This window comes from Drosophila navojoa, chromosome 4 (genome assembly GCF_054131105.1).
Source record: "Drosophila navojoa isolate 15081-1374.11 chromosome 4, UAZ_NAV_1.0, whole genome shotgun sequence".
In the NCBI taxonomy this organism is placed as follows: Eukaryota; Metazoa; Arthropoda; class Insecta; order Diptera; family Drosophilidae; genus Drosophila; species Drosophila navojoa.
Window position 1 is genome coordinate 1578551 of NC_142892.1, and position 27774 is coordinate 1606324.

General features: G+C 42.4%; 5 protein-coding genes and 1 long non-coding RNA gene across 7 annotated transcripts in view; 3 read left to right on the forward strand and 3 right to left on the reverse strand.

Moving 5' to 3' along the window:
• Positions 1–218: 218 nt before the first annotated feature.
• On the reverse strand, positions 219–3667 carry pav (kinesin family member pavarotti). The gene is made up of 6 exons (XM_030385619.2): positions 3505–3667; positions 2680–3444; positions 2071–2617; positions 1692–2013; positions 1076–1626; positions 219–1007 (listed from the first exon to the last, which is right to left on the reverse strand). The coding sequence occupies exons 1-6, from the start codon at positions 3513–3515 to the stop codon at positions 525–527; spliced, it is 2679 nt and encodes an 892-aa protein (XP_030241479.1). The 5' UTR covers positions 3516–3667; the 3' UTR covers positions 219–524.
• Positions 3668–3946: 279 nt separating this feature from the next.
• Sqor (Sulfide quinone oxidoreductase) lies at positions 3947–6311 on the reverse strand. Its single transcript, XM_030385630.2, has 7 exons — positions 6039–6311; positions 5508–5613; positions 5208–5432; positions 4947–5147; positions 4681–4890; positions 4428–4614; positions 3947–4367 (listed from the first exon to the last, which is right to left on the reverse strand). Exons 1-7 carry the CDS (start codon positions 6161–6163, stop codon positions 4057–4059), a joined length of 1365 nt encoding a protein of 454 aa, XP_030241490.2. The 5' UTR covers positions 6164–6311; the 3' UTR covers positions 3947–4056.
• A 2738-nt stretch (positions 6312–9049) lies between these two features.
• Positions 9050–20520, forward strand: ImpL2 (Ecdysone-inducible gene L2). Its single transcript, XM_089259141.1, has 4 exons — positions 9050–9323; positions 18598–18906; positions 18973–19473; positions 19608–20520. Exons 1-4 carry the CDS (start codon positions 9318–9320, stop codon positions 19617–19619), a joined length of 828 nt encoding a protein of 275 aa, XP_089115267.1. The 5' UTR covers positions 9050–9317; the 3' UTR covers positions 19620–20520.
• On the forward strand, positions 10956–13780 carry LOC149091309 (uncharacterized). The gene is made up of 2 exons (XR_016196656.1): positions 10956–12097; positions 12172–13780. It is a non-coding gene; the product is annotated as an uncharacterized LOC149091309 (long non-coding RNA).
• On the forward strand, positions 16725–16956 carry LOC149091310 (uncharacterized). Its single transcript, XM_089259144.1, has one exon. It carries the CDS (start codon positions 16725–16727, stop codon positions 16818–16820), a length of 96 nt encoding a protein of 31 aa, XP_089115270.1. The 3' UTR covers positions 16821–16956.
• Positions 20521–21412: 892 nt separating the features above from the next.
• The window catches only part of LOC108650958 (neurobeachin-like protein 1), a 33487-nt gene continuing 27125 nt past the window's right edge, over positions 21413–27774 (reverse strand). For both annotated transcript variants that reach the window (XM_089259146.1, XM_089259145.1), the window contains 3 exons: positions 27503–27617; positions 22910–23087; positions 21413–22841 (listed from right to left, as the gene is read on the reverse strand). In XM_089259146.1, coding sequence (XP_089115272.1) covers positions 22676–22841; positions 22910–23087; positions 27503–27617 — 459 coding nt within the window. In that variant the 3' untranslated portion in view covers positions 21413–22675. The remainder of the gene's footprint in view (positions 22842–22909; positions 23088–27502; positions 27618–27774) is intronic.

The following is a 27774-nucleotide window of genomic DNA, read 5'->3' on the forward strand; positions in this document are numbered from 1 at the left end:
GCATGTGCATGTGATTTTATTTTTGTTTTCTATCCAAAGTTTTTGATTTCCAAATGCAACGATAACGGCCAAAAATACGATCATTCGACATGCGGTATACGATATATTTATACCGTTATTTGGGTGGGGGGTGAATGGGGTATTAGCTATGTACACGCCGATTAATCTAAACAATAATTTATGAAACAATTTATGGCAAAAATAATCGCAACAATAAATGCAGAAATTCTTAAAATTGTTTATTGTTTTATAAACTTTCCATTCAGTTTATTGGAGCTTCTATAACCAACTGTAAATGAGGCCTGACATTCGTTTTCGCTTGAATCGGTTTTATCGTTAGGCAGCCCCCAAATAAAGTTACCAAGTCTATAATTGACTTCTTTAATTGTGTTCGTAAACTTAAAACAAATCACTTCATTGATGATTCAACTTATAAATCGAGACTGAGTATAATACATAATCAACTGGAAAGCAAAACATCTGATATAATGTTCTGGTAATACGGGTATGTAAGAGTATATCGTTCACATCTTGGACTTCTTGCTGCTGTGCCCTTCGATGCCCAGATTGCAGCGCGAGGCCACATCCTGCATGGATGTCAGGCCAGTGGTGCTCGTCGGCAACGGGCCACCAAATGCCGAGGACGACAAATTGCCGTTGCTGGGCCGTTTGCGTGTAGGCGAATGGACGGGTGACTTCTGTTTGAGGCACTCGACGTCATCGAACACCACTTGAGCACCGCCGCCACAAGTGGGTATTACGTTGCCCTTGTACAGTTTCGTCTCCACATCGCCATCCGTGTCCGCCTCCTGGGAGACAAGGCAATATTTGTTCGCTCCATGGCCGGTTAGCTCCTTCATGTCGGTTAGCTTCGTAACTGATTTGCGATTCTTCAGATACGGCTGCATAATCGTACCTAGCGGCACAGGATTGGCGGCACGATGCTCTAGCCATTTATCGCCGGCGGAACGGGATCTGCGGTGCCTGTTGTTGGCAGCTGCCAAGCCCTACAAAAATGATTAAGTTAAATCAGTTGGAACTCAGAATCATTGTTGTCCCCTCACTATACTCTTACATGTCTCGGAGTACAGTAGAGGTCCGTGCGTGTCGTCGGTGCTGCTGTGGATTCTGTGCGCGTGGTGAAGCCACCGCGATCCTTGTCGTTCAGCAGATTCTCTGAGCTCTGGGAACGCGGCAAGCTGGGCACATCCTCGGACTGTAGTATATTGGACACCAGGCGCAACTTCTCGTCCTTGATGCGCATGCGCTCCTGCATTTTGGCGCGTTGCTCACGCAGCTTCATATCGAATTCGCGTTTATTCTTATCCGATTCAACGGCCAGCTTGGAATTGTACTTCTTTTTCTGTTTCTCTTTCTCCTGCTCCTTCTGCGTGAGCAGTTGCTCCTGTTCGCTCAGCTTCTCGCTGAGTTCCTGGATTTGCCGGTCCCGTTTGCTCAGCGTATTGTTCAGCACATCAATGGAGCTCTCGTGTATGCGCACCTTGTTCTCCAGGGCGGCGCTCCGTTCGCGTTCCTGCTTGTAGACGGCCTTCATGGAGGCCAGCTCCGTCCGCAACTGCAAATTGTCACGATCGAGATTCATGAGCATCTGACGGAAGTTGTCACCTAACGGGAAAATGGGAATTTATGAAGAATGGTTGATACGAGAGAAAGGAAAATCTCAACCCTACACTTGACATCCATGTTGGCGCGCAGTTTGCGTCGCTTATCGATCCGCTGCTCCAGATACTCCATTAGCTCCTGTATCTTGCACGCAGCCTCCGGACTATCCATTTGATAGTGTGGAAAGTCGGCACCCAAGCTGTAAACCAGACCCACATCTACCTCCAGCTGCTTGGCCTCGGGTATTCCCAGCTCGTTCAGATTGTTAACGGCAATCTTGAACAGTTTGTTGGCCTTGCGGCGACCGGGCGTAAGACCCAAGTCTGGCTTCATGGGCGTGGCGCGGGCTATTTGCACCTCTTGAGTCATCTCCGCAAACTTCATGACTTGCTGTGGATGAAGATAGAGTTAAGGATAACAGATAACAGGCAGTTAAAAGCCATTTACCATGTTCTCATCGTAGTCCTCGATGCGCGGATTGATGCACACGATCATGGACACCTGGCCTTCGCCATCAAAGTAGTTCTTGAACATGTGCGTGATCTTCGAGTCGCGATATGGTACCTTTTTGGGGGGCACATTTGGGGGCAGCTGTTGATTCTCGCGCAGATACTCGAGACAAGTGCGTAGCGTCATCAACGAGTTGTTAATGTTGCCCGCTTCACGGAGACGTACGCCCGTGTTCTTGGTGCGGGAGGACCGTTCACTGCCAGCCAAATCTACAAGCGACAGCTGGCTAACTGTGATCGTCTGCTTATCCTGAATCACGCGCTCGCCCTGGCAATCGGTTGGCGCTTGGACAAGTCGTATATTGAATACGGAGTGACTGCGACTGGACTCTGCATTTAGGATTGTGTTGCCCATGCGCTTGCGCTTCTGGCCCATATGGAAGACCTCGAGGGCATCCTCCACGGTCTTGACCTCCACTTCGGTAACGCCATGCACGAACATCTGGTGATTCGCATCCTCCCGTATGATTTTGCACTGCAATGATCTAGATTAAAGGGAGAGAGGATAAGCTGCAAGTCCATATTTATATTTTCTATGGCACATTACTTCTGCACGCCGGAATCCTCGAGCAGATCGTATACGCTATTGTTGTACATCTCCACATAGGTAATGAATACTGAGTACATGTTGTCCTCATCGAGCACGGTCAGCGGCGATGGCTCTACCGAGGCCTGTGATGCGATCTCCGGGTCCGAGTCCTTGCGTCGAAAGGCAAATCGCCCGGCACCTGCAAATCGTTGATTCATCTCCTGCTGCCGCTCGAGCAGCGCATCCTCTTCCGAGAGTATCTCAAAACCATTCAACCGATCCGGCTTGAACACAAACTTTTTTGCCTGATAGTCAGAGATGGTGCGAAACAGCAGATCCAGGCATCGAGGCATTATACCACGATGCCGAGCATTTCCAGTCATTGTGTAGGTCTTTCCACTGCCCGTTACACCATAGGTGAAGAGCAAACTATTCCTGCCGCGCACCAGGTTCTCGACAAGCGGCTGAGCAACGGCCGCGAACACCTCCTGTTGAGTGGCATCTGGCTGAAAGACATGCTTGAAAATGTACTGCACCTCGCGCTGGGCGCCGTTTTGTTGCTTCTGATGATGCTGCAGCAGTTGATCCTGCGGATTAATCGCGATAGTTGTGGAATTCTTGACTCGCAGGCAGGTCAAATCGCCCTCGGATTGCAGTGGACGCACTCGGCAAAACACATTTACAGGATCCTGCTGTTTATTAGAGACGTCCCGTTTCTTCTCTGTATGCATTTGACCCTGCATTTGGCGGGGCGTCTTGGGAACGCGGAGTGGCGTACGAGCCCTGCATGACAATATCATTCACAATTAGCTCTTATGACATTTATTCCTCTCCACTACTTACATTGCTTTCATTTTGATGAGTTTTGTACTTTGAATACTGCTGCACTATTGATATATTTGCTTAAATTTATTACTCAGCAAAGACTTTAGGTTCGTTAGCTTCAAATGCTTGCGCCCATACAGACGCCACGCTTGTTCTTCCTCTTGTTTTCTGCGGCTTGCGTTCGCTGCCAACTTCACGTGTCTCAAATTTGCGTTAGATATGCAGAGCTGTATATTCGATATTTTATAAATACTATAATTCCACCGAATCTGGTGAAATTAACAATTGTCATTAATGAAACCAATGCTAATTGAACTTATTATCACTAATAACTCTATATATATAAAGTTTTCTCAAAGTCATGATTGGGCAACAGCTGTGCAAGTTAGCTTCAATTATGTTAATTAACAGACTACTGTAAATTAACAGAAATTCATATTGACGTTAAATTCAAATACACTTTGTTCGTAGAATTTGCAATGTATAAATGCATATATTATAAAAGTTATAAAAAATAATAGTTATTGCATTTGTAGATCATTCGATGTGTGCTTTTTATGAGAAGGGCACTTATTTGCCGAATTTAAATACAGACAACAAATTACGCATCAGTGCGGGTCCATTCCAGTGTCCCGTTAACATTAGCTTCCAATACAGCAACGGCATAAAATCTTTCTTCATAATAAACATGGAATAGCGCTCCTTGTTCTGGGCCACAGGGAATGTCTCCAAAGGCGTCAGGCTATAATCGAACTCGGCTAATATTACGCTGTTGTAGCCCGTAACCAGGGGACACGAAGCATATCCATCATAGACGTCTTTAAGGGGCTTACCCTCCAGAGCTGCGATCATATTACGGAATACAACCGGTGACTGGGCAGCTAAGCGATAAGGAAAATGTTTGTAATTATAATGTAGCGGAACCAAAGTCATTATCTCACCTGCTGAAGCGGCAGTCTTAGAGTTAGGTGAACCGGATGAATCGCCTATAGCAAATACGTTCTGGTACTTTTTGTGCTGCAGTGTGGACTGATCCACATCCACAAAGCCAGCCTCGTTGATCAGCTGCTTGCAGCGAGTCAAAGCGTCCGGCGCACTCATTGGCGGTACGGCGTGCAACATGGAGTACTACAGAAAACGAATAGTATTACTATCTAAAGTACTTCCTCAAACTGTAAGTCATCCTCTGCCCACCTTCTCCTCGAAACGCTCGCTGGGATTATCCAAATTTTCAAACACGGCAATGTCTTGACCGGGCTTAACCTCAATTAGATTACGGCGCGTATTTACCGTAATGTTGCGCTTCTTCACAATTGGCCAGAGAGCATCTGCATAGTGCTTAACTCCGAAGAGCACGGGCAGAGCCGTATTATATTTGATATTTATATTATTCCGCTTGCCCAACTGCAAAGGAAATTTCTGATGATAGGCCAACACAAATTTGTAGATGCGCGGCTTACCTTGCGGAAATAGTGTTCAGAGATGTAGACAATCTTTTGAGGTGCTCCCGGGCACTTGACCGGCGACGAGGGAAATGTAAAGATGGCATCTCCATCTTGAATATTACGTAGGCAATCGAATACCCTGTCCACGTACTTGGGCGAATAGATGGAGCACACTTTGCCATTGGGTATGGCCAGTGCCTCCTCGAGTCCCGGTATCTGAAAGTGAAGGTAGTTAGCTTACGGCGGAGTTTATTATTAATCTCAAATTTAGCTTACCTTATTGTAGTTTAGCTGGAGCCCTGTAGCTATCAACAACATATCGTACTTGATAGTATTTCTACCGGATGTCTTCACCGTATTACTCTCCGGATCGAATTCTATGGCCGCTTCCTGTAGCCACTTTGCCTTCTTGGGCAGCACCTCGGCCATGGACTTGTAGGAGTGCTCCAGGCGCTTCATGCCACCCCCAATTAGCGTGAACATCGGCTGGTAATAATGTTTCTGAGGGCAACATACAGTAGAGAGTAAGTCCCTCTACTTAACTTGACAGAGGGATCACAACTAGAGCTTACGTACATCAGCGGGCTCCACTACGATCACCTTGTTCTTGCCCAGGCGTGAGGAGAGTTTCGCAGCCATAGCACAGCCGCCAGCGCCGCCGCCAACAACCAAAACTTGACATCTGCAAAGGATTGTAGATAGTTAAGTTAACATTAATGACTGATTTAACCATTGCACTAAATATATATGTATATACCCGATTCAACATTTTCAACAGAGTATAAATCGACACACAAATAAAAGCTTCTGAAGCCCGCGGGCTAAAATCAACTTTTTTTTGGCCTACGTGCTTAATTCCATCGCCTTAATCATGCTAATTGTATTTGTTTAATAGATACGTATTCTATATATATAATGTATGTATACCACATACATATACATATACAGATATACATTTGCATATAAAACAACACACAAAGGCTCTGCGAAACTTTTACGATCCTCTTGGGACCTGTCTGTCATTTCTTATTAGCGCTACTCCTCCATTGCCGGAGGTGTGGCAGAGCAAAAAAGAAAGAATCACAAAAAGCAAAAAAAAAATCTTACTCGTGTTTGTCTTGAAGTGTTTGACTGGCCGACAGATGCCGGTGGAGCAGGCGCTCGCTGAAGCTGCGTGTGGCCAAGAGCTTGGCCTGCCTAAGGGCCAACGGGAGGCAAGTGTAAGAGGTCATGATGTGTGCACACTCAAGTGTATATTAGATCATACGATCGATAACTGGTTGACTATTAAATAAATAATTATTTTAGATATTGCTGAGCACAAGCAGCGCGAACGTACTTGCTGCACCGACGTCCGATTGACGACTGACGGCGACTAACGAATGGCGAAGAGAGAAGAAAGCAAACAGCAAAGCTTGATTAGCCAGCAACAGCCAAAGCAAGTGGTTAGTACGAGCGCTACAAACGGGATTTGGGCTAAAGAATACTCAAACCATAATAAACAAATAAAGAAAAAAACAAGTATAAACTTGCATTTCATCACAAAACGGTTGTGTGACGCTTGAACTTCAGCGGCAGCAGCAGATATATTAATTAAGCATGTTTATCGCGTGGGCCCGCCGGGCTACACACTTTTTTTTCGGCCAGTGTATACTGTTAACCTTGAACGAGCTTTTGTTACACGTGTTGCATTTATTGATGCGTACTCAGCTTTGAAAGCTTTGAGAGCTTCTTCGAGAATTTGCATACAGTGCTGCGCGTAAATATAGATGCACTGATTTTGTAATTGAAACTATAATTTTATTAAAGTGTTACTCACTTTCAGCTATAATTTACAATATTAAAGGCAAGGGATCAGAGTTTAATTTGATAGCATACTTTTAAGGTTAGGTTATTGTCAGCAAGATCCTATAGGTCATATGTATTTCTATATATAGTGCAGATTACATCATCTTCAATTTAGCATTATATAAGAAGAGAAAAGCTATATTTCAGCTAGGCAGCGTATTTGAAAGAAATTTTATTAAATCTACTAAAATGTTAGATTGATTAAATTCTTGGAAAAAGAAAACGGTTAATGTACCTAATTTGAGGGCAAGTATTTGAGATAGGAGCCATATAGTTCATTTATAGGTTAAGTTAGCTCAATAGTTCGTAAGTAAATTATACTGTTAAATCACTTTACATAAATTCCTAGTGGTCGGCTATTCCATTATTCAGGAACTCAAACTCAAAGACTGAATAATTCATTATAACGTATGGAGGAACTAGAAAAGAAAATGTATTTAATTAGAAAATTACTTGCGGAACAAGGCGCATCATAAAGTTAAAGTAACTTCAGAAGGTTCAAGATGTTGAAAGCGTGACCAATTGCCTGCTGCAGCTCTTAAGCTATACGCAATGAATAGATCGCATATATACATGCATGCATATATACATACATACATATTTATATATACCCACTCATATACGTATACAAATGTATATGTACATGTATATGTATGTGTCTAAATATAGCTGAAGAGCAATGGCGGCCCCTAAAAGTATGACTCACTTTTGTTTTCACAGCGACAAAGTAAAGGCAACAAGATGTACAAAGGGAAGTTGTGAAGTGTTGGCTAACGTCCAATTACCGGTGTTGGCTAGCAGCCCGAACTGCGTTGTGCAGTTGTGATTAGCTACATTAATTTGAGCCACAAACAAACAGAAATAAGCAAAATAGAAGCAATTGTTGCTGTTGTTGTGTTTAATTACGCCCTGCTGGTGACATAATTGGGTAGGGAGCATCGCCGCCCCTGTCTCGATGTGTGGGTGTAACCGAGCAGCGGTATCAATTGGAGACAAGCTGGCTAAATACAAATGAAGCCCTATTGTTGGCCAAATTGGCTAAAAAAAAAAAAACAGAACATAACAAAACAGCGGAATGCGTGGGTGAACTTAGCATGCACACACACACACACACACATTCATATAAACATCTACGTGTGCATGTGTGTTGGTCACAACAGGCGAGCTGCGCAGTTGCCAGGCAGCGTCCCTTGATTAGCAGCTCATTATGATGATTGCCAAAGTCGGAGAAGAAGAAGACGAAGAAGTCGCAATTATTGTGTTCCAGCAGTCAGAAGTCGCCTACCGAGCAACACCCAACCCCTACCTCTGGCCAACCCCCACCAAATCCCCACTCTGCTCCCTAATCGACGGACCAGCTTAAAGTGCAACTCGATTTGAATTTAACGGTTTCGTCGAGTGCATTTCAATTTATAGCACATAGAATCAATTAAAGCACAGCTGCGACCAGCACACGCACATACACATACACATACATATGTAAATACATAAATACATATGCAAATATTGTAGATCCGGTCTGCCAGGTGACGTCTGTGCGTCTGTCTAACTCCTGGCCAATCAAATCGCCAAGCTCTAAAATCCTCACAAAGAGCAGAGGGGAGAGGGCGAGAGAGAGAGCGAGAGAGAGAGAAGGAAGCGAGGCTTCGTCAATCGCAACTGCCTCAACCAGATTGCGGCAGCTAAGATGACTGGAAAAAGCAGCGAGCTCCAGCTGGAAAGTTGCACAATGTTAAGTGAGGATATGTAGACGGAGAGAGGGAGGGATAGGTCAACATAGAGTTAATTAAGTACGTGAAGCGATCTACATATAACTAACAGCGTGTCTGTTGTGTCAACTGTACTTAAATTATGGATGTATTAAGGTTAGCTAACAAATCAAATGAATGCGAATAATAATGTGTAAAGAAATGATAATTCAAATAAATTTGCATTCGATTTTTCAATAGAAGGAATAGCAGCAGCAGCAGCAAAAGCAAACGCCCACAAAGCCACACACACACTCACGCAGGCAGGCAGCTGCTAGCAAGCAAATACATACACATACAATAGCCAATACAAACTGAAACTCAAATTCAAATTGAAATTCAAGCACGCACATACACACACACGAACACACACGAACGCATACAGAGCAACGAATGCTGCAGGCGAAGGCGAAGGCGACAGGCGACTATAACTGTTAATATAACAAATGGTAGCCAATCTGCTGTCGCTGTGTGTGACGAACGGCACTTGTTGATTTCGGCTATATAAAAGCATCGATGCTCAACCTTTCGCCGCACAGTATATCACATCACTAGCCATCGAGTCACATCTCCAATCGCCGAGCGAGCCAGAACCAAATAAAAAAGAAAAACAAAAAAATAAAATCTGAAAAAAAAAGACAACACCAACATATATAAAACGCAAACGAAGAGAACAAAAATTAAGAAAAGAGTTTTAAAGGAACATTTAAACAATTTGCGGAAAAGTGAAAAGTGAGCGAGTAAAGTCAAGTGTTTGAAATTTAGGAGACTCACTGCCAATTACAACGAAATGCAGGTAGGCCTATTATCACACTCACCAAAATTGCCTTAATTAATCATATTTATTTATGGTCTTGAGTATTTTTTTTCCTTATCAATTTCAAATTGATTTGTTTTGAGTCACGTTGGGCACCTGACACCTGTGTCACCGGTATCACCTGCCTGGCCCACTGTAACTCTGATTTCGCACTTAACAGCCTATCAGCAAAATATGCATCAATTAACACATTTCCTATGCGCTGTATAGTAGTCCAAATGGGGTATACTGGCATTGATATCTGTTAATTCTTATATTCTTAATAAGTTGAGTTTAAATTTGAAAGTGAGCTCAGTGACAAGTTGCTTTCAGTATAAGAGTATACGTATAAGTACGTTGTGGTATAAGAGTCATCCTATATGGGCCTTGCATACGCTTGCTTTTAAGCTCTCATATATTTGTTAAATATTTTTGATATATTATTTGTCATATCTGTTGTACTTTCTGATTTAATATGAATTTTTGTTTTAATATTCAAATTTTTTTCACTTGTCCTTAAAGCTCAACTGTGACTTCAAAATAATGGTTAAATGCAGCAGTAAAATGTTAGTTTATGTTTTGAGGTTAGTTTGGCCTCTGCTCAATATACCCAATCTTTAAATGCTTTAAATATGTATATGTATTTTAGATACATACTCGTACATTAGATTCAATTAGAAGGGGTTGATGTTGGTTCGCATTGGCTTAATATTGTTTCACTCAGCAGAGAGATGATCAATGATCGTGATTTCTTCATTTTACGCTACATTAGAATATAATGCAAAATCTATAGAAATTTTTCCGTAAGAAGCTTATCGGAGCTTATTTGGATCCGCCGCAGATAACAGTTGAACTATGTTTAAATTCCAATTGGAATATTTAGAGATTGGTGTTGATAACGGCTCCGCTAAGTCTAAATGTGACTGCATAAAACATATGTATGTTTAAGAATCGCAGATATAGATTAAATCCAATCAAAAGATGCAAGCCGGTTCGCTGCATACGTATAACATATAACGTATTGCAGGGACAGCCGCCGGCATGTCTGCTGAGAATCTGATGCTCGAACATTCTGATATGATTTTGTGTTTACATTGGGTTCTGCTTGGAGATCGCATTAGTAAGAAATCTTGCATGCCTTTTGGGTTCTCAAGTGAAATTGATTCGCCGGAAGTATGCTTTAATGTATCCGCAGCATAAACAAAAACCATTCCCATCGAGCAGTAAATAAAAATGGAACAAATCTGAGATTTTGCAAAAATAAACTTTTTAACTGGGAATCTTTGAAGCTGGATCAAGATTTTTTTTATTTTATTATTTTTTTTTGTCAAATCTCTTATTTGGACTACAATTCTTTTAAAAAAGAAAGAAATAATCAATTCGATACTCTGACATTTAAAGTTGACTTAAAATTCGTTTTAAGCTCGACTTTTAAGATGATATAAAATTTAAAATGCTGCTAATTGGAGCTTTACATTTGATGAGTCAGTCCAGTTGGAGCGGGGTCTACGTGCGGCCAGAGACATGCACGCAGAATTCGCCACACTGAACGTTGCGCTGGTCACGCAGTCGCAGTCGCAGTCATCGTCGGCGTCGCCGTTACCGTCGCAGTCGCCGCTGCGTTTGCAGTAGCGAGTCGCCCGCCGGTCGCAATCAATTCAAAACCAATTAATAATCAGATCGCTTTGTAATAAATTGCAATTCATTTAATAATATAAAAACAGCCTAAGCAAAAAAAAAATAAGAAAAACTTTAAGTTGAAGGCAAAAAGCGCAATGAAATATGCACATATGGAATGATCAAAGCGGAGCACTGTACGAATGGAGGTGACGGCGAAGCTGGACGAACGGGCGAAATGCGTCAGAGCTATTGGGTGGGGTAGGCAATCGAAGAGCAAGCAAGAGAGCGGGGGGCCAATCAACGGCATTCGCTTTGGCAATCAATTTTTTGCATTTGTCGCATTTGCATTTGCCAGCGATCAAGAGCGAAAGAGAGGCATAGCAAGAGTATGAAAGAAGAGAAAGAGCGGACAGCAATGCTGGAGCGAATTTGTCGCTCTTGAGAGCATACACTCTGTCCGTGTGTGTGTGTGTGTGTGTGCGTACGAGTGTGTAGCCGAATGTGCGTCGTAGTCGCTGTTTACACTGGGCCAGACGAGCCCCCTACTCAATTGACCGAAGGGTGTGGGCGCGGGTGCGACGAATTTCATATGACGTGATACACGCACACCCATGCAGTCAATTATGCTACAAAACAAAAAGTATAGAATTGTATAAGTGTGCATGTATGTATGTGAATATGTTTGCATGTGTGTGAACTGATAAATGATGTCAATTAGGAGAAATTGTTAATTGTCGGGCATTTGCGGCGCTTGGCCCTGTCCTCGATGTCTCTGTGTGTGTGTGTGTGTGTGTGTGTACATGTGTGAGGCAACGAGCCCCCTTTTTTATTATTTTCTGAATAAACATTCATACATAATTGTTTTTTAAGCTCTATTGAAGTGTGCGTTGATAATAGCGGAAAGTTGAAAACATCTACAGACGTCATCGCATCTATAAGTGGAAATGATTTGATTGTTTTTCTTTTCAAAAAATAAAACACAAATGTGAAACTATATACATATTTCGACAGCTTGCTAGAATGAATTCGAATCAGGCGAATTTAAGTCAACCGACGAAATCTAAGTCCTATAAATCATTAAAATTAGAGCTGATTAAAATATGCCAGTTGGCAGCTCTGACGTACACCCTCATTTACTAATGCAGCTGGAAAGCGTAAGACTTGAGGCTTTATTTTTTGTGTATTAAACCTAATCTTGCCTGTCTTTTGGTTAATGCCACCTGCCAAGCACTATGACTCAGCGCAACAGCTTAGCACGCACTGCACGCAGCATGTGAGCGAGCGAGACAAGGGCAAGGGCTTATGGGTTATGCTCGGCTTTACCGTTCAAGCGCGCTCAACACGAAGCGCAACGGCGCAGCGCTGCCGGGCGACTCCGTGTGCGGCGTGGAAATGGCTGATGCAATCGTCGAAGTGAATTGGGCGAGAGTCGAAGCCACTCGGAATCGGCTGCTTCGGTGGTGGTCGGTCGGCACCACTTTGGTATTGGTGTTGGTGTTGGTGTTGCTGATGGTGATGAGTGCTCACAGCTCGGTTGCACAATTCAACAAAAGGTAACCAAAGACAGGGCGCGCACACACACAAACACACACTTACATAGAGTTCAATTTATGCGCGCAAAGAATGCAAGGGAAGCAGAACGAACACACACACACACACACACACATACTGGCATACGCGCTAAGCACATACAAACGCGCAGTGGGCATAGCACACTCCATAGGTTAATTGATAAATTACACAGTTTTATGCATATGTGTGCTATTGAGGAAGTGCTCGCGTTTTCTAGGTACACATACATACATATATATGTATATTTATTTTTTTAGTTAATGCCAATGGCACTCGCAATCGCAACAATTATCGTTAATTGTAATTCAGTTCGAGAAAAAATTTTCCATATCCAAAAAAAAAAAACAAAATTATGAGGAATAAAAGTGGTTTCATAAATTTTCCATTACAACTGCTTTTATACACCAATACACAGACACACATTGACACCCATGAGTACGGTGAGCATGCGCGGCTATGTAATTGTGTTATACCTACATACGCTGCCGCAAATGAATATCTTTTATATGCATAACTATTATACGCACTTGAAAGGGAAATTTCTATCAGTTTGTAAAATATCCCTCAAGGCAAAAAGTAACGTTTATTCAAATACAGCCACAGCCTGGGGTCGAGGTCGCGCGAGGCTGTTGCCAAGCGCATTTTTTTGGACTTTATCAGACAGAAAAAAAGAAGAAGTAGAGAAAAAAATGCTACATTGGCAACGACGGCACAGAATTTGTGGCATGCACATGAATTTTCTCACGTCGCCAGCCAGGTGTAGATATGTATGCATATGTATGTATGTATATATGTTTCTGTATGTGTGTAGACGATTGAACTAACCTGCAATTCACATGCCTGCACAATATACGTTTGTGTGCGTGTGTGTGTGTGCCTGTGTGTGTTTGACTTGTCTTGGCAGTTGCATGTTGCACTATCTTTTCCCCGAACTGCATATCTCTCTATCTGTCTGTCCCTGTCTCTGTCTGTCCGTCCGTCTGTTTGCTGACTTTGAATGAGTCGAATGAGTCTCAGCCCAGTTCCGGTGGCTGTTGCCCGTTAATTAGCAGAAAAGTGCAAACGTAGACGGCAAAGCGAGCTCTTTTAACCATTTTTTTTTTTGTTCGTATTTTTGTATGTTTTGTCTCTTTTAAGCTATGTGTATTTTTGTTGTATCTTTTCTGTTAGTCGAGTGTGCATCTTTCTACCAGCATTCGCTGCATATGCCATGATGCAATAATTGGGGCCAACAAAATAATGGCGAAATGCTACGATCAGACGATCGGACGATGAAACAATTAGGCGATCGTACGATCGTACGATCGTATGATTCGCCCAGTTTTCGACCTTTCTTATTTCTAGGAAATTGTATCTTTTTCTTTCATCTTTTTTGGAGAGTAATAAATTGATGGTTTGTCGCGTTCGATCGATTGCCGATCGGTACCAAGCGGTGCCAAGGCCTATGAGTATACATATACATATGTATATGTATTTCCCATTCATTGTGCTCATTTAACGCGAACTGCTTTGGCTACACTGCTCGATATATTTTGTATTTATTTCTTGGAAATTCCCATAATTAATTCATTGTCATACAATGAAGCATAGACGATAAATTTCTCTTACATAGGAAATACTCTTCAAGAGTTATAAAATCCCTTTTCATATGCAAATCATCTGGAAGCTAAGAATATCCATCTAAAAGTCCTTCTTAAACCAAATTAAGCATGAGTCATAGGCATGAATCATTTTGATATGTTTTGTACAACTGTTATACCGATTGTAGCAACGACCGATCTAAAATGAACACGAAATTTCCTGAAGCAAACAATTTGGAATGAGCGCAGCTGTTATACTATGTGCACGCATAACTGTTATACCATGGAGAGAAGCGCGTACAGTTTGCATCCGTATTTCGAGTGCGTGCGCTTTTCCTGGAACGTCATCAGATCTGCTCGAATCTCGTTCGGCTGCAACAGCAGTAATTGAATCAATAAGGCAGTGGTGTTTGATCTAGTAATCGATCTAATGCCGTTACGTCAAATTTGTTACGTTAGCTACTCGTTACGTTGTTGGTCGCCTTTGCCGCCTGTCACCAGAAGGGCACGAGATCAATTCGCCACAGCTGCAGCAATTTGCTTGATTTCAATTGAGTTTCGCTTGGCAATTGGCAGCTGCCAAATGTGGGAGTCGAGCAGAGCGACTGGGGCAAGATGGTGCAATGAATATATATGTATATCTGTACATATATATAATTAGCGTATATATATGTACATATATTGTATATTGCTGGTTGACTTTGCCGACAAATGAATAAAACTAGTCAGAGCTAGCTAGTTAGTGCGGCGAGAATACGAGCCCCGGGCACCAGTTCTGGCTGCCGCCCAGCAACAGGCACAGGCACAGGCACCGGCACCGGCACAGGCACAGCAGCCGCAGCAGCCGCAACAACCGCCCCACCGTCCCACTAGATTCAACAGATCCACCAGACCCACTCTGAACCACACGTAACTAGCGACACAGCGGCACAGCGGAAAGCGAACACGCGATCTGTTGAATTGCTGCCAGTCTGTCTGCCATTGTGACTGCTCCCCGTCCCACTGTGCTCTCCTCTCGCTCTCGCACGCGCTCAGTCTATCTGCCTGCTTCCTTCACTCTGGCAACAAGTTTTGCTGTCCCCCTCCCACTCGCTGGCCCCCGCTTACATTTGTGGTTTTCTGCCCTCAACCGAGCGAACGCAGCAGACAAACTGGCACTCACTTGATTGCAATGAATCAACTGTGCTGAGCAGCAGCAGCAGAGCAGCAGCGGCAGCAGCGGGTCGCTGCAGCGAGGGGGCGTGGCGTGTTGGGTCGCGAGTCGCGACGAATGGAACCTTGCAGCGTTGAGCTGTCGCTCGCCTGGACTGCGGCGTTTAAAAGCCATGCCGCCAGGCACGTACGAATGTGGTGGAAAGAAGCAGCACGAGAATTGCTACACGGCCAGAAAAAGCAGAAAATAATATTCATTGGAAATCAAAGCAAATATACATATTTCCTTAGTAAATTAATTGAATTTTGTATTATTTGTATGTACATATGAATATATAAACCCAGTTAGAAGTGAGCATATATTTCTCTCAGTGCACTGTTCACATTTAAATTCTTGTCGTTGTCAACTGGTTTCATTCGGGTCCCCAACCCCGCCCCCGTCGCAGCTGAGGCGCATTGAGTCAAGGGTAAAGCAACTATTGGCTAGGAATTGAAAGTGCGACGGGTCATTCCCATGTAGAACTGTACCTCTACCCGCTGGAAGCCACTTCCATTGCAGTCCGAGCTTAGTCTATGGAAAGTTTGCGCGCCGCCGCAATTGCCGGCCGGAGCGGCTCAAACTGCATTCAAATAGCCAAGAGATCAAATGATAAATGAACTGTTCTTTCGTTTCGTTCCGGCTCCGATCACTGTGAACGCGCTGCTCATCTTGTTTGGATGTGTGTGTGTGTGTGAGTTATTGCTGCCAACGAAGTGAGTTTGGCCCGAACTAACAGAAACGAAGTGCAGACAGCAATACGAAGGGCACAGCAGCGTCCGCCGGCGATCGGTGTGTAAGTGTGTGAGAGAGAGCGAGAGCACGAGAGCGAGTTGAAGAAAGAGAGCAGTGCGTGTCAATGGCGGCGCTCTGCTCTGCTCGGCTCTGCTCTGCTCTGCTCTGTTCGGCTCTGGCGCATATAAAATGAAGTCGGCTGCGTAGCGGAATCAGTTCTGTGACAGTTTTCAGCTGTTGAACACAACTTAAGTGTGCGCCTCGCTCTACTCGCTGCAACGTTGACCGCTTTCTGACCGCTCGAACAGAAAAAGCAACAAAAAGAAAAAGTAAATCAAAAGCCTACCTTGACTTGTAATGTCGATGAACCGTGCGTCTTATAAAGAGTGCCGCGTCAAGAAACAACAATTTGTAACAGTTACCAAGGAATCGTGCTGAAGCCCCGCCCCCTCGTTCCACAACCTTAACACTCTTCAACACTGAGACGAATGTGCCCAAGCTTTGAGCTGGACATACGCTACGGTTGAAGATCGAAGTCAAATACGCACACTATTTTGCACTACGCTCCGGAACCGGAACAGGAAAAGGAACAAAATAGAAGCAGCTCGTCGCAGGCGCTTTTGCGTTGCAAAATAAAGAAAAACAATCAAAATTTCACCAAAGCTAAGCTGCACAGCTACCAAAACGGCACACCGCGCCGACTCTATGTCATTGTTAACTCAATTGCTGCTGAATTTCAATCAAAAGGCCCAATTCCGCAGCCAGCACAACTTAGAGCTGATAAACTCCTTCATAACATAACAAAAAGTTGTGAGATTCGAGCAGCTCGCGCCTTCAATCAAAAGACGCGAACGCCAAACGCTTCTAAACGCCGCCCACTTAGGGAGAAAACCGCAAACATTTTTTACCGGAAGAGAAAAAAGAAATCAAATCAAAAGGTGAGCCAAACACTTCACAAATCCTCGCATATTTACCGATTAGCGATTCGACGAAATACCAAGTTAAAATAGACAAGCACGAACGAACAAAATTCGAAGAAAAATAAATCACATATTCAGCCATTCAGCGAATCAGCAAAAAACCCCATCCACGCCGAAGGGCAAAGCGAGTCGAAAATCTGATGCAACATTTGCCAGCGAATCGCCAGACGACACACTCTATATAGAGTGCCAGACTATAATGCTATGCATACCGAATTGAATAACTTAAGTGGTCACGCCCTTGTCGAATATACGGTGAGGGTATATGGTATATGGCATTATAGTATAGGATCGGTCGGTCTGGCTAATTATGCTCGGCCTTTGATCCATGGCGCGTGGGCGCGTTCATCAAGGAGCTGACGTCACAGCCCCAAACAATGTGATTTCGATTTTCAATTCTTCTGTCTAGGTTTTTTTTTCCATTTTTTTCGATTTCTCAATTTTTTTTTTTTTTTTTTTTGGTTTATTTTTTGATCTACTTAAGTGTTGAGTGTTGCTGCCTACGTGAGTTCTTTGTCCACAATTTATCATCGTTTGTTCTATTTCGGTGTCCCCAGACCGCGTGATATTGTGAAATTGTAAAATGCTTAGTCGACGGCTGGGAAGATCTTCATTAACTAGGGGTTGGTCGCGCTTCTCGCTAGGATCTCTTTACCTTGAAGTGAGAAACAAATTTTTCATTGGATTTGGATAAGTTGGTTAAGGTATACATCTGCTGGAGTGAACGAATTGAGATGTTTTTCGAAAATGAATCACGTGTTTTAAGAAAAAATATTTAATATTTTTATTATTTTTTATTTTATTTTTTTAGTCTTCCAAATAATTTTTTTTTTTTTTACTTCTTTAAATTAAAAAAATATAAAGAAAAAAAAAAGTTTTGTAAAATAAAGATTTAAAAAATGGATTGCTGGCAGGCTCGAACCCGGGTCCTAACGCTTACCAAGCGCGCATCCTTCCACTAAGCCAGCTGCGCCACAAGCTTTGCTGTTAGTGGGAAAGAGACAGATTTAGAGTAAAATAATTTTAAATAAATTTAGCTTGAGTTTAGCATTTTGGACTGCAAGAAAAGCGAAATGTGAAACAAATTTAAGTCACATGTCAATTCAAGCAGCTTTTGGCCGTAAATTATTAAGTAAAATTGTGAAATTTGTTGAGCAGGAAATATTTAAAATTCTCACAATGCAATTATGCAATTTAAAAAATGAAATTTCTAGAAATATAGATATACTATATAGATAGCTGATATTTAGCTACGTTGATAATATTGCAAGACAATTTGCAAACGCCTGCCACTGCAGCCGTGGCTCGTTGCGTGATTCCTCAAGTCACGATTCACGGTTCACGCTTCGATTCTTATCATCCATCCGTCCATCCGCCGATCGATCCGTACGGCCGTCCGCTTGGTATCAGTCGACATTGTGATTTATAGCCTCGGATTTAGCCTGGCATAACGGACTTGGCACATTCTAGCTGATAACTGCAGCGATGCTCCGATGATGATTGTGGGTTTATTAACCTATATTATAAGTGGAATGATATTGAACTTTGAACCTTTCTATCACTAAGCCACGCCCCTTCCGCCTCTCGACTCATTGCAGAAAATGAATTTAAATCTGTGCGCTATAGCGCTGCTGCTGTTTGGCAGCCTCTCGGGCGCCCAGAGTCGCGCCGTGGACATTGTGGACGACAGCAACGATGTGGACAACTCCATTGAGACGGAGGAGGTGCCGCAGTCCCAGTCGAAGCACCGCAACCGCGCCTTCGAGGACGACTGGCTGAAGTTCACCAAAACTCCACCAAACAAGATGCAACAGGCGCCCGGCGCCACCCTCGAGATCGTCTGCGAGATGATGGGCTCCCAGGTGCCCAGCATCCAGTGGATTGTCGGTCACATGCCACTCTCAGAGGTAAGTCCAGCCAGCCCATTACCCGTCCCTCGAATCCCCTAGCTCAACTCTGCTCTCTCTTCTCAGATTGATAATCTGGAAACGAACTCGATCACGGAGGATGCGCCCACGGCGATCGTTCGTGTGCGCTCCGTGCACATTGTCGATCACATGCTGAGCGAGCCGAGAATCTACACGTGCATCGGACGCACTGGCTCCAAGACCATCTATGCCAGCACCGTGGTGCATCCCTCGCACGCTGACCAGGAGCTGGGTAGCCTGATCGTGCCCGAGAAGCAGTACCAGGGCCCGCAGAAGCCGCGCATCATCTACACCGAGAAAACCCATCTGGATCTGATGGGCTCGACCATCATGTTGCCCTGCAAGGTGCACGCCCGCCCGCACGCCAAGATCACCTGGAGGAACAACGAGGACAAGGAAATCGTGCAGAGCCATCGCTTCAAGGTCCTGCCCACCGGAGATTTGCTGATCGCTGATCTTAAATGGGAGGATATGGGCAACTACAAGTGCATAGCGCATAATGCTGTGGGCCGAGACTCAGCGGATACCTTCGTATACCCCGTACTTGTAAGTATCTATAAAGATATCGATTATACTTCATTCTCCTCTCCTGCCGATAACTCGTGTTATCGATAACTTTTCATAGCCGCATTTTATCTTCAATACTAACTCGATATATTCTCTGCTTCTTTTCATTGCAGAAGGAAGACTAAAGATTCCACCCAAGGCTATTCGATTGGACATTTTTAGTTAGTTAGATAGATCAAATGCCTTTGAAGATGCGCAAAAGATAAAACCAATACTAAAAAAATTCAAAAAAAAAAAAAAAAACACAAAAAAAAATGAAAAGGAAAAGAAAGCTTAAGCTTAAGTTTAACTCTAGAATCTAATGCCGGCTTAGACTTTAATGTTTTCAATAATTTCTTTGTTTTATTTCATCCACCTCGAATATTAATTTTAACGGTATTTGATTAGGTTTGATTAGGCATTTGCTTGTTTCTTCAATTTTAGCTTTTAGTTGTTCAGGTAAACAAGTTTCGTTAATATGTAAGTAGCAATGTTTGTTCCTAACTATATCAGGCAAGACACTAGTTAACGATATTAATTGGCCCGTTACTTAATAAACATGTATATATGTGCTATATATATGTATATGTCTATATATGTATAGCCAGCCAATGAAGACACCAATCCACCAATGCACTATAGGCATATGAATTTACCTATTCACGCATAAACGAAGTCATGAATTCACGCAAAGATTCGTTTATTTCATATCTACAAAATTTATTTATTGAACCCGCATCGTTCATACATTTACCCATCCATGCATACATTTACACATACAAGCATACAAAGGAAAGAGAAAAGTATTCACTGAGGTTAACAGAACAGTCTTTATATAATACATACACACACACAAATAAGTATACACACACCCATGGAAGCCCTACATAACTTTACGAAGTGTTGCCCCTTTACATTATGTTTTATGTTTTACATTAAGCTAATTGAACTGAATTATGGTTTTTTTTACATTATATATTTAAATATTATATTATTGAATTTAAAGTGTTTGTTTTTTGAATAAATACACAAAAATAATTAAAAGAACACGTGGGAGTTGAGCATTGCTTATATTGGTTTTGGTTTGGTTTTCAACATTTTATTGACACAGTTTATTCGGTACAATCTATACAGTGTTACAGTAACTACAGCTAAGGAAGGTCGGAGAACTCTTTGTGTTTTGTAATTTTCACTTAGTAACAAATAACGAGCAAACGCATTTACGTATATATGTAAGTCAGGGCTGCGAAGCGGTTAACGAATCGGTTCGAAACGGGAATCTCAGAAAAGACTCGAAAATCAAGTGAATTTCGGAAAGCCTAACTGAACTCGGAGTTTGTTGAACTCGTATGACTCATAGTCCTTCAAATTAATATTCCAGAAAATAATTCAAAACCATTAGTTGGAAGTCCTCTCGACAGCCCTGTTCTAAGTATTGAGGGATAAGATGATAAGTGTTTAAGTAAATAATTGCATAGTTGACTTATGTTGCGTATAGATCGCACTACAAGTCGAGAGTTACGCATAGTTAGGAGCAGCTTCTGTGATAATCTCTACGGTATATATATATATATAGTATACACATACATGTATGTATGTATATAACGTGCTGATTGTGCGCTTGTAACAAGTTGAGCAATGCGAAAGACAAAAACAGACAAAACCCTATTCAAACGATCGTCTACTATATATTGTCACTTGTCATTGGAAAAGGTTGTCCTAGGGTAGGTCGGGGGAGGGTGCTGGCATCCAAGAAAACGAGACAAAAGCGAATGGAATTTCGTTGCGAAAACTTTAAATTCGTGGACGGACTCTAATTTTAGGATATATAATACTTGTTGTCAATTGGAAATGCATTCACTCGAGATGCAGATGCAGATACTGATGCTGATGCTGATGCAGCTGCAGATACAGATACAGTTTGTTTTTTTTTTGTGTGTGTGTGCTTCGTGCTGGCAACGAAAGTTGGCCCCAGTTTTCGAGCGTGGCCAAAAAGCTGAACGCCACCTCGCGCCGCGCTGTTGCCGGGCAGATTTTGATGCCGATTTGAAAGTCGCGCGTGACTCAGTGCAAACGGAAATGGCAGCAGGCAGCGAGAGGGGCAATGACAGAGACAGAGACAGAGAGAGAGATAGAGTGAGAGAGAGGCACAGAGATCGGGCAGGGACAGACGGACCGGTCCACTTGCCGGCAACCAGTTTTTGTCGCTTGAATGACGGCACGATGTGCTAATTTATATAAATATATAAAATAAGGAAAATAAAAAGCAAGAAACACAACAAACGTCAGCCTAATGATAAATGATTTATACGAATTTGTCAAGCTAATTGGAAGGCGCGCGCAAAGTACCGCGCTGCAAAGCGATCCGACACGAAAGACAAGTGAATAATTGCTCGCAAAAGATACGAAGCAACAGGGCGGGAGGGCGGAAGAGCGCGAGAGAGGGAAAGGGAGCGATGGGCATGATAGATAGCGGACAGTGGATACAATAAAGATGGATGGGCCACCTAGAAGAAGCTGGATTTACAGGGAATTGCGCTTAGCGCTAATGGCATTCGACGGGTATCTGATAGATACAATTTATACCACATAGACATAGGCTGAGAGATACTTCAAGGGAACTCGCGGAGGGCATAGGAAAGTGTTGCGAGCAAGTGCTTGGGTATGCTAGACTATGCCCAATGCCACAATTACAGGGTATAGGTAATCATAGATACATTTAAATGAGCTTACGCCTCTATCAGAGGGAGGTGAATGAGTGAGGGGTATTCTAGCACCTTCAACAAAGAACTGCCTATACAGGGATATGCCATATATGCTAACTAAGTATCTGATATTTGTTCTGCATCAACCTATGTATATCTGATCAACTGATATGAATAAGTGCGGGGTATGCTAACGTCTGACAAACCTCATGAAGAACGAGTGCTTACATTAGAGCTAATGGAATTCGTGTATCTGTTAGATACTTTACTTTAACTTGATCTATGAAGAATTATTTGAGGCGAGTCCAACTAACAGAATATGCGATTTGTTGGCCTGCTTTTTTGGCCATTTTAATTTGTTTTTTTGGCACGTAACGACACGAAAAATAAATATACATCTATAAGAAACAAATGGGCAAAGGGACACAAAAAGTCAAGCGTTAAAAAAGGGAATCTAAAGAACTATTGTGATATGGAAAGCTTAGAGTTGAGGCCGCCTAGACATTGAGCACGGAATGCTTTTTGTTGCCGGCTAGGGGCAGCTGCACGGCCACCACGGCCAGGCGGCCGTCACGTAGGGGCGCCAGGATATGCGTATTGCCAGGTGTTACGACCACCGTCTGGATGGGCACATGCAGCGGAATGTCAAAGACGGGCTTCAGCCTGCAAACAGTTTGAGAGTTCAGTTATATTGGGAGTCAATCAATCTGTGGGGAACCCACTCCACTTACCCGTGTAGGCGGCTCATGGTTATGTCGCCGGCATCGTCGGCCACCACCAGATAGTCCGAGGCAGTGGCCAGTCCTGTGACACGCCCGGACACATACTTGGAGCCCAGGCTGGCTCCATTGATGCTATACACGTGCACCGAGTGCGAAGTATCGTCCAAAGCACTGAAGGCAATGTGACCTGCAGATCATCAGAGAACAAGAAGCAGAAGAAGATGAAGAAAAATACGGTTATTTGCTGACGTATGTCTGATAAGGCGGGCATCAACGGAGGGAGTCCGATGAAATGGCAATTAGCGCGACGAATTGACAAGGCTTTGCGAGGTGAATAGGGGAAAGGGGATAAGGCGAGGGAGAGAGAGAGAGAGAGAGAGAGGGACTGGAAGAGTCTGCATCTACGGGGGTCTAAGCTTATCGCTAGGTGATACACTGAGCGAAAAGGCTGAGCGAGCCGTGCAAGGATGCAGAGAAATCGGAATATAGTTAAATGATGATTATAGGAGTATGCATCGAAATCTTTAAAGCATGTTCTACATGCAAATGTTCCCTAATATCTATTGAATAATTTCCCATATAAATATCGTAAATGTAACAGACGAATTACATTCCCAATTAGATTACAATCCAACTAGCAAACCACCTCCAATAAGAAACTGTATTCAGCAAGCTTATCTTAAAGACTCCTAAGGGAAGCCTATATTCCGAATCTGCAAGAAACATATGCTGAAAACACTTAAAAAAATTGAAAACAGCAATAAGTCCACAATTAGTTTGTTTTGCTCATGTCTCAGAGATGACAAAGCAAAGCAAGAAGATTGAAGCGCAATTGAAGCATAAAAACGACTTAATTTTCGCATAAGCATAAACGACTTCAGACACAAGGAGAGCATAGAACAGAGGACTGATAGAGCCGAGAGATTGCGATATGTGGGGCAGCACGAGTGGGTTCTACGCAGTTGAAAAGTTGAAGCGAACGGGTGCTGCTTGGTTGGGTCCGGCCCACTTGCTCGTTGATAACCTGAAGAAGGCGACGAAGACGCGTCGCATCGTGCGACAGCGCGATGGAATTTAATATTATGACACGCTTCTCAAGATAACAACAACAGCAAACGAAAGAGAAGCAAAGTCGAGGCAGGCGAAGTCTCAATGATTAAAGCAATGCGTAGTTCGAGTCTTATCAGTGGGCAATGCCAATGAAATTGATTCAAACGAAATCAAATCAAGTTGAAACTCGTTTCAAATGCTGCAGAACTACGTGGACGGCATGAGAGAGGGAGATATACTATCAGACAGAGACAGAAAGAAAGAGCGAGAGAGACAGAAAGGTAGAGCATAGTGCCAGTGCCCCCTGGACTAGATATACATACACATACACATAGCAATATAACATATACATAGGTATGTCTCAAGTATGCATATCTTAAATATCGTTTAAAGGTTTTATAATTTTTTGTGAATGGTGCGTTTCCGAGTGGTTTCAGTTCAACTAGATTTGCGATTCAACTAGAAAAATCCGTGTCATAGCCAGTTTGACATAGCCACGCCACTGCGGAGCTCCCCTTCCTCCCCCACCACCCACTCTCTGCCTTTGCCCAGTTCCCAGTGATTTGCCTTTCTCGCCAATTGCGACATTTAGATTCATTCAGAAAAATTCCCATTCCACGTCTTAATTTTTTCTTTAGGCTTAACACACACACACGCCCATATATATAATATATATATGTATACATGTACTTAAACAGTTCTGTGGGCCCCTCGCCGAGTTTTACTATAAACTAAGTATCATAAATATTTTGTAGCGCCTCGACAAAAAAAAAAAAAAAAAAAAAAAAAAAAAAAAAAAAAATACGAAAAATATCATGAATGAGTGTGTGTTTATACAGTTATGCGCTGCACCCCTTAAAAGTTCTTAGCGGGTATGATAGAATTATGAATCATATGTAACAGTTACGTAAAGTATCTGTATCTGGATATTTGTATTTATGTATCTGTATCTTTGTATCTGTATCTGAGTATCTGTATCTGTGTATCTGTCTCTGTCTCTGTCTCTGTGTCTGTATCTGTATCTGTATCTGTATCTGTATCTGTATCTGTATCTGTATCTGTATCTATATTTGTATCTGTATCTGTATCGGTATCTGTATCTGTATCTGTATCTGTATCTGTATCTGTATCTGTATCTGTATCTGTATCTATATTTGTATCTGTATCTGTATCGGTATCTGTACCCAACATCTCGTTCTTCAATCGGACTTCCTGCTTCCCTCAAATTAACTGTTTCGTTTCTCTTCCACCCAATCTTGTCCATTGTCCCTCTAAGCTATTCATGAATTCAAATAATATCTAGCGTTAGGAATTAGTCTCAATTATATCAATGGTATCGCCTAGTCGCACACACGCGACAATTTACTGTGTACAGATTCAGTGTAGCTAAGATCGAAGGGACGGCCCCGGGCGGTGGCCTGGGGGTGCTTGATTGGGGCCCCAGTTTATTGAAGACGGGCGCTGGGACTTGAAGGCGGATCGTAGGGTCGTGTGACTTGGATGTGATTGCGGACTCATTCGCTTTTGATTTGATTTCATTAGCAATGCTCAAGTGCTTGTGCATGAATGCGCATATTTCAGCGCGCATTGATAAGTGCCGATTGGGGGCTACAAAGGAGCTGGCGACGAGCACCCAGTTTGACAATTAATTAAACCCATGTTTTTAATGAATTTTTAAAGAACGCAATCGGAATATTATTTATATCGAAGTAATTGAACGACTTACTAAATGACTAAACTAAATTTTCCATTTACCGCTCTACTAAACGATCCTCATAAATGTAATCTTATCTTCAATTTCAGTTTGGCATTTTAACGATCGAAATTTCAGAGAGAGTAGCTCAACATAAAGTGCTAGGATTCCATATACAGGAATTGAATGATTGATTGACATGACAGGCCAAAGTAGCCCAAATAGCACCAAGATAGGCGCATATTTTCAATAGCGCCCCCTTCTGCGATTTTCAAATTTTAATGAAATTCATATTTAATCTTATCTTTCCCTCAAATTCCCGTATAAATTCATGTTTTATATAAATTTGATGGCCGCCTGTCGTTGCTGGTTCAATTTGCTGCCGGATATTGCAAAATAGTAATCGATGCTTTATATTATAGATCCCTGACACCTCGATAAGAGGCCTGCCTGCTGGCCAGAGTGCAGCTGACAGGTCCGGTACGTACTGTCCATATGCATATAAGCTAAATATGTACATATATATATTTATATATACTCAAGTATTATACAAGCATTATAATTCTGACGCGCATGGGGTCGATAATCAGCAAGTGATTGCGAAGAAATTGACTTACTATATGGAAATTGAGTTTGAAGAAGCTTCTAATGAAGCAGGTTTCTTCTTTCATCTAAGAGGTCTACATAGCATTCTGAGTATTACAAAGGATCCTAATAAGTTGATTTGGAAATGGGGAAATAATATATATATATAATAATATTTCGTTTGCACATACAAAACTGATGTCAAAACCTTAAAGCACAGATAAAAGATCTTTCAGGCTAAATTTAAAACTATAATCAATCCAATCGATCAGTTTGATGTATGCGGCTTGATTGACGTCACTTTCAGGCGTTATCAGGAATCAGGCATACACATCGAATTGCATTCTATTGTCTTCAACTTCGTATTCGATTTCAATCCGCTCAATCAGTCTTATATAGATTGATTAACGTCACCTTTTGAGGCTGATCTCGTCTATATATAAACGTTATGCTATCGCAAATGCATTCTTTTGTCTGTTATATATTTTATTGCTGGCAAATTCATACGCAAATAATTGTTAACTACTTGCGATTATGCATGATTGATAATGATTGATATGGCTGATAACTATTTGCTTTACAGACAGTTCCTAACCTTGGTTCAGGCTAAGACATTAAAGCCCTTTATAGTTTTATTAGAACCTATTAAGATAAGATAGTGACAGCGAATCGAAACTGTGACGAATGGAAAAATGTAAAAAAAATGGGAATGAAATGAATTGAAGTGAATAAGTGCAGAGGCAGACATGGCCACACACACAGATAGAATGTCACGTGATATTTGAGGCTTTATTATTATATGTACATATATATGTATTCATACACATATATGTATATGTGTGTGGCAATTTACTTGACAGCGATAAGTGAGCTGCGTTGATTAAATTGTTTGAAATTGTTTGCTTAAAGCACACAAAGGGAGAGAGAGAGAGAGAGAGGGGGAGACAGAGATAGAGAGAGAGAGAGAGAGAGAGAGTGGGCGAAGCAGAGATAGATTGAACACATCACGCAATGAGCGGCAACACGTGAATGGCTCGGGCGATGCATTATAACGCACACAAAACTGATAAAAATGGGGACAGTTCAATGCTATCCCCGCTTACAACGGAAGCAAGTCTTATCTGCCCCTCTCTCACAGAGTCAAACAAACCACAGAGTTCACACTTCATGAGCTCTGGCTTCAGCAATACAAAAATCTCTAACACACTTTAAGGCAGTTTTCTTTGAAAAACGTTGCATAAGTTGAGGCTCAGGTATACATTCTTATCACTCACCATGATATGAAACAGTTACGTAGGAGATTTGCACACAAGACTCGGTGCAGCCAATGGGCTTGAGAGTGCGCACAAATTGGCCCTCCTGCAGGGTGTAGACATTAACAGTGCCATCCTGTGAATAGAACAAGAGATACATATGAGAAGAATGGATGAAGGATGATATCTTCTTGGTTCGGTTTCGGCTCTAAGTCAACTAGTCAGGTCTTCAATCAGATAATGTTATATATAGAGAGAAAGAAAATCTTTTTTTTACGAATACTTCGAGATCA

What these genes read in the sequence shown, in the direction of transcription:
- pav (XM_030385619.2), bottom strand. An exon ending in GAGGATTCCGGCGTGCAGAA is followed by an intron (nt 2,618 to 2,679) that starts GTAATGTGCCAT and finishes CCTTTAATCTAG; the next exon opens with ATCATTGCAGTGCAAAATCA. An exon ending in TCTACTGTACTCCGAGACAT is followed by an intron (nt 1,008 to 1,075) that starts GTAAGAGTATAG and finishes TCATTTTTGTAG; the next exon opens with GGCTTGGCAGCTGCCAACAA.
- Sqor (XM_030385630.2), bottom strand. Translation starts at nt 6,163, where the DNA reads ATGACCTCTTACACTTGCCTCCCGTTGGCCCTTAGGCAGGCCAAGCTC. An exon ending in TCGTAGTGGAGCCCGCTGAT is followed by an intron (nt 5,433 to 5,507) that starts GTACGTAAGCTC and finishes TGTTGCCCTCAG; the next exon opens with AAACATTATTACCAGCCGAT. An exon ending in TCCAGCTAAACTACAATAAG is followed by an intron (nt 5,148 to 5,207) that starts GTAAGCTAAATT and finishes CTTCACTTTCAG; the next exon opens with ATACCGGGACTCGAGGAGGC.
- ImpL2 (XM_089259141.1), top strand. An exon ending in GTCACATGCCACTCTCAGAG is followed by an intron (nt 18,907 to 18,972) that starts GTAAGTCCAGCC and finishes CTCTCTTCTCAG; the next exon opens with ATTGATAATCTGGAAACGAA.
- LOC149091310 (XM_089259144.1), top strand. Translation starts at nt 16,725, where the DNA reads ATGTCATTGTTAACTCAATTGCTGCTGAATTTCAATCAAAAGGCCCAA.